General features: G+C 48.3%; 2 protein-coding genes across 2 annotated transcripts in view; one reads left to right on the plus strand and one right to left on the minus strand.

The window, feature by feature from the left end:
* Window positions 1-1,952, minus strand: part of LOC106809364 — a 6,023-nt gene extending 4,071 nt beyond the window's left edge. The window contains exon 1 of the mRNA XM_014812429.1: window positions 1,906-1,952. The gene's annotated coding sequence lies outside the window, so the exon portion shown is untranslated. The remainder of the gene's footprint in view (window positions 1-1,905) is intronic.
* A 51-nt stretch (window positions 1,953-2,003) lies between these two features.
* On the plus strand, window positions 2,004-2,871 carry LOC106809380. Its single transcript, XM_014812445.1, has 2 exons — window positions 2,004-2,194; window positions 2,356-2,871. The coding sequence occupies exons 1-2, from the start codon at window positions 2,041-2,043 to the stop codon at window positions 2,730-2,732; spliced, it is 531 nt and encodes a 176-aa protein (XP_014667931.1). The 5' UTR covers window positions 2,004-2,040; the 3' UTR covers window positions 2,733-2,871.
* The last annotated feature ends 2,721 nt before the right edge of the window (window positions 2,872-5,592 follow it).

A 5,592-nucleotide genomic window follows, 5' to 3' on the forward strand; every position in this document is an offset into this window, starting at 1 on the left:
ACACACACACACACACACACACACACACACACACACACACACACACACACACACACACACACAGACACAAACACACACACAACGAACGAACGAATGAACGGACAGACGGACGGAGTGACAGACAAACACACATCATACGATGGACTGATGCACACACGTGCGCACGCGCATACGCACACGCACACGCACACGCATGCTCGCGCATCGTAGCCTTATTGCTGTTTGCAGCTATCACGCTGCTTCTGGTTATCCGGATATTGCGCGCCTCCCCTCTCGAGCGACCCGGGACGTCTCGACCCCGACATCGGCATGTAGGGGGCAGCACCGGCGTTTCTCGCCTGCTGGTCGCTCGCGTCGTCCGCCTGCGTCGCCGACACGCCGGAGTTGGGAGGCGGCACAGGTGGCGCCACCCTCTGGCGCTCCGCCGTCTCCATGCTGCGTCTGAACGTCGGGTCGATCGCCGCAGCGATGTTCACCTGCCCTGTCTTAAGCGTCGCCTCCGGGGACGCGTGGGCGCCACCTGATGGAGCGTCGACGAGCGCGGCTGCCGAGCTGAGTCGCGGGCTCGCGTTCCCGGAAGGTTCCCGGACGGGTTCCGCGTGGTGGGGCTCCCGTGGGGCGTCGACGGCGTGCGGCTCGGAGCGGTCCGGGGCTGCGCGATCGTCCGGGGGATCGTCGTGGGCCGCCTCTCCCGCCGCGCGTTCCTGCGCGCGCCTCTCCGTGCGTCGTCTCGCCTTCTGCACCTCCTTCTCCTGCAGCGCGCGCGCCATCTCAAAGTCGTCGTCCTCGTGCTGGCGTCGCCGCGACGCCCGCCGCCGTTCCCGCTCCTGAAGCTGCCGCGCAAACATCGCGTCGCGCTCCTCGAAAGAGAGGGGGCCTGTGTCGGCAGGCGGCGACGACACGTCGACGCGGTCCAACAGCTCGCTGAGTTCGTCGGCGTCGCGCAGCCGCACGATTGGCTCGTCGACGGCGACGCGCGCCTCGTCGGGCCGCGCGATTGGCTCGTCGGGATCGTCGCCGCCGGCAACGCGCTCGAGGTCGGCGCGCAGCTGTTCGCGCCGCGCGCGCCGCCGCAGCGTCCGCGCCTCGTTCTCGTCCGCCAGGTGGCGCCGCCGCCGCTCGTCGTCCTGCAAGCGGCGAGCGAGAGCGGCATCGTTGTCCTCAATTGCGCGCCGCCGGCCCTCCTCCTCGCGTGCAAGCTCCTCCTGCAGCGCCCACGCGACCCTCTCGTCCTCCTCCTCCCTCTCCAGCAGCTGCAGCTGCTCCTCGATAAGCGCTCGCGTCGCCTCCTCCTCCTCGGTCGTCTGCTCGCGGCGCGCAACGCGGATGTCGTCGGACACCGTCCGCCGCGTCTCGCGGTTCTGGCCGTAGTGCTGCCGGAACTCCTGGCTCTGCAGCTCGTAGGCGAGTCCGTAGTCCTCGTGCACGAGCCACTGCTCGCAGACGCGCTGCACCTTGCCGGCGCGCGGCGGCTCTCCGCCCTCACTCGCTTCCATGACCGCGGCGACGGGAAACTAGCTGGACGTCGGCGCGCGATCCGATCTCATCGCGGCTCCGTCGCGGAAGAGCGAGTGTCGCGGCGGCGAGGTATTGCGCTGTATCAGTGTGTGACGTCGACCATGATAACGCGGTGCAGGAGATAACTGTGCGAAGGTTATCGAAATAGCTAGTAGTAATATTGATGGTGTATGCTTGGAAAGCTGCGTTCACGTTGTTGTGACTTGTGAAGTTGTGTTTTGAGCTAAGAATTTGTTCGGTGTCTGTTGGCAATTTGGCGCATCGGTGTACGTCAAACTAGGACACGCTGTGACTCACAACCGTAACTTCTTGTCCGCTGCAAACATACGCAAACACACGCAAATTATAATCAGAAGCTTCCTGGAGTAATAACCTTTCTCTGCTCACCATGTCGCTTTCATCACTGCCACCGCTCCACGTTCATCCATGCGAAACAGAAAAAACAACGTTCACTTATTTATATTATTCTTATTATGCGAGAGGTGGCAGCAGGAGTCCAAAAATCCTAAGAACCCGAGCAAGATGTCACCCCCGTTGCCAGCGACTACTTTTCCTTGTGGAATAGAAGCAGATACAGACGATGATTGTAGTTACGAGTTTTCGGACAACTTTGTTGATATACCACAGACACAACAAGATCGTATTACGCCATCCAAAGAGCACATTGACAGATTAGGTACAAGTTGCACTGCGCAAGGCTACATAAACTTATTTACTGCCGCACTGTTGACTGTGTTGTTGTAAACAGAAGTACACACACTACACTTTGGTAAATAAGGGAGGTATGCCACTACTATGTGGTATGCATGTCACTGATGCCATTATTTTATGTTTCAGAGGCCAAGCTAAAACGAGTAGCTGGAAAGCAAGAGGAACCCACGGCAAGATCTATGCTAAAAATATTAAGTGAAGCGAAGGATGATCTCATGAGAGGAATTGTTAGTGGCAATGACATCTCATACGTGTTCGTTTCTAATCCTGACAAGGAAACGGCCGTTTCTTACCTCGAGCGTAAATTATATCCTGAGAAAACTGCTCTATCGAGTGAAGAGTTGATCAGTTTGGTCATTGACGATGAGTTGGCTAAGCACATTCAACAACACGAAGAGGTCAAGAATCATGATGATGCCAAGTCTGGAGGTATCTCCGCACATGAACAAACTTCTCCAAAGATGGCTAATCACGACCAAAGCAATGCCTTCAGAGAAGCGTGATGTGCTCATGCTGTAATTTCTGATATCTTTGTAGTTGTGTGCGAGCCAGAATGGGTGACCAGTCACGGACAATTGGACGACAAGAGAAGAAAAATGTAGGATGGCAAGAAGATGCTGAAGTTAACAACTACACTTTGGTAAATAAGGGAGGTATGCCACTACTATGTGGTATGCATGTCACTGATGCCATTATTTTATGTTTCAGAGGCCAAGCTAAAACGAGTAGCTGGAAAGCAAGAGGAACCCACGGCAAGATCTATGCTAAAAATATTAAGTGAAGCGAAGGATGATCTCATGAGAGGAATTGTTAGTGGCAATGACATCTCATACGTGTTCGTTTCTAATCCTGACAAGGAAACGGCCGTTTCTTACCTCGAGCGTAAATTATATCCTGAGAAAACTGCTCTATCGAGTGAAGAGTTGATCAGTTTGGTCATTGACGATGAGTTGGCTAAGCACATTCAACAACACGAAGAGGTCAAGAATCATGATGATGCCAAGTCTGGAGGTATCTCCGCACATGAACAAACTTCTCCAAAGATGGCTAATCACGACCAAAGCAATGCCTTCAGAGAAGCGTGATGTGCTCATGCTGTAATTTCTGATATCTTTGTAGTTGTGTGCGAGCCAGAATGGGTGACCAGTCACGGACAATTGGACGACAAGAGAAGAAGAATGTAGGATGGCAAGAAGATGCTGAAGTTAACAACTGTTGTACATCTTGTGTGATGAGTAGCCGAGACATAGGGAGTGCTAGCAGTTTATTATTATATCTATGCATGAATGGGGAGGCCTAGAGGGTCACTACAGGACACAGATCCACTGCCACTACTCCGATGTGTGTAGTGGAGGCCTGGACTGTCACTGTGGGACGCATATCTACAACATAGGCAAATTGGCTTCAATGAGCTTATCACTTAACAGCACTGAGCTATAGGGTTAGTGATAAACTGGATAAGGAAATTTAGTTCTTCGTGCCTTCACGGCCGATTTCTTTTCAATCGCTAATGCTGCAATGTTTTTGCCACATAAAAAAAGAAACAATTCTCCTAATTATATTCTGTATGTGGTAAAAAATGCTATTAGAAAGTATGCTATGTTATATTTGAATTGTTATTATTTCAGACCTGTGAGTAACAAAACATAATTGTCTCAATCGTTTTGGGAAAAATGGCATAGTGACAGTTTTTTAATAATTTTTCATATATAATAAAGTGGTGTTATTTGAAATGTTGATGTACTATACTAAATTGTTGTAGACTAATGTAATGTCAGAAAAGGTGTATATCTATTATATCACCAACATTCTATCTAGTTTTCCCCATGAAGTGTTGTTTTTTTGGTAAGCTACCAGCGCCACCTGTTGTGCGTTGTAAAATTTGGGATCCTTGACATGTATATGGAATGGCATAACTCAACATTATTCCTATTCTTACTTAATTATTGCTTTGGTTACAGATTCTATTGCCTCTATAGTATCAGTTCTAATTCGATAACTCTTGTACCACTGTTACTCATTGTGAAAAAGTGTCAAAATGTTCAGTGCAGTAGTTCTGTAACATATTGTTTAACCCCTGAGTCAAAATTGTAGTGTTTTGCAACACTAGGTCACATGTGTGCTCGTATGCGTTTCTATTATAGAATGGAAATGTAGAGTAAAAATTGTTTTCTCAGGTGGAATTGTGAGAGTAATAGCTATATACGTAATATATTTCCCTAATAGCACTAGTTGTTATCATGTACGAGACTAATTGTACTTTTACTACTGCTTATGTGCAGCATTTTAAGAACAATAAATGTGTTTTTATTATTATTATTATTATTGTTATAATTATCATCATCATCATCATCATCATCATCAGCATCAGCATCATCATCATTATCATGACATTAATTGAATTAAAACAATTTATACATACATAATGCAGTGGTGCAATGGCAGTGATACAGCTATGTGATGTGATGTCTACAAATGATGAAACGCTACTATTATTACTATATAACTATAGCAACCATCTATGATGAGGAACAAGAATTTCACCCCCAATTTGGATAATTATTTTCGAAACCTTGGTCGTCTGCTTACTTGTCAGATTCATTATGTGCTACGCAATAAGAGTCAGAGTGGCTTACATAGCAGGCATGCACACTGAGAATGTCTCATTGAATGTTTAACTCATTAGAATGGCGCCCGAGACTGTGGTGAAGGTATATATGTGCCAATTACATAACAGCAAGAGCTCATAATAGAGATATCTCTATTATGAGCTCTTGATAACAGTGTGGTGAGTGGACTGAGGGACGTGACATACATTTTTTAAGACACGCGTGCAAACCGATTCGGACATTTGGATTTTGTTCGTCGCAAACATTGCAAGTATATTCTCGTTTTTTTTCAGAAAATATACGCGAATTGGAAAGCGGCAAGCAGGGAGCGGGTGTGATAACTTCTGGATACAGCCTATTGGCGGGGTGTGCTACATTTACCAGTATATATATATCGATTATTTTCGTTTACGCTTTGATAAAAAAAAGGCCAGAGTCCTTGGTCTCCATCGCCAGACCTGGTACGCGTAAGTCACATCACCTAGTATTCTAGTGACCAGTGTTAGTTCACGGCGGCTTTCTGACACCGACCCACCCCACACACCCTTAGACTAACAGCAAGGGTTGATAGATAACCAGGCCTCGGTATTATAAGCTATGTACATACTACGTACGCACCGGAACAAACGGCGAACTGCCATCGGTCTGCCGCCCAGAATGCAAACATTAACAGCGCCTGAGATTGTACCTCCAGCCAAAATGAGTTAGCTACGGCCCTTCATAGATATATTTTATTTCATGTTTCTAAAAAATC

The sequence above is a fragment of the Priapulus caudatus genome, unplaced genomic scaffold (assembly GCF_000485595.1).
Source record: "Priapulus caudatus unplaced genomic scaffold, Priapulus_caudatus-5.0.1 Scaffold349, whole genome shotgun sequence".
NCBI classification, from domain to species: Eukaryota; Metazoa; Priapulida; class Priapulimorpha; order Priapulimorphida; family Priapulidae; genus Priapulus; species Priapulus caudatus.

Coding starts and splice junctions, on each gene's coding strand:
- LOC106809380 (XM_014812445.1), top strand. CDS start 2,041: ATGTCACCCCCGTTGCCAGCGACTACTTTTCCTTGTGGAATAGAAGCA. Junction 2,195..2,355: donor AGAGCACATTGACAGATTAG/GTACAAGTTGCA, acceptor TTTATGTTTCAG/AGGCCAAGCTAAAACGAGTA.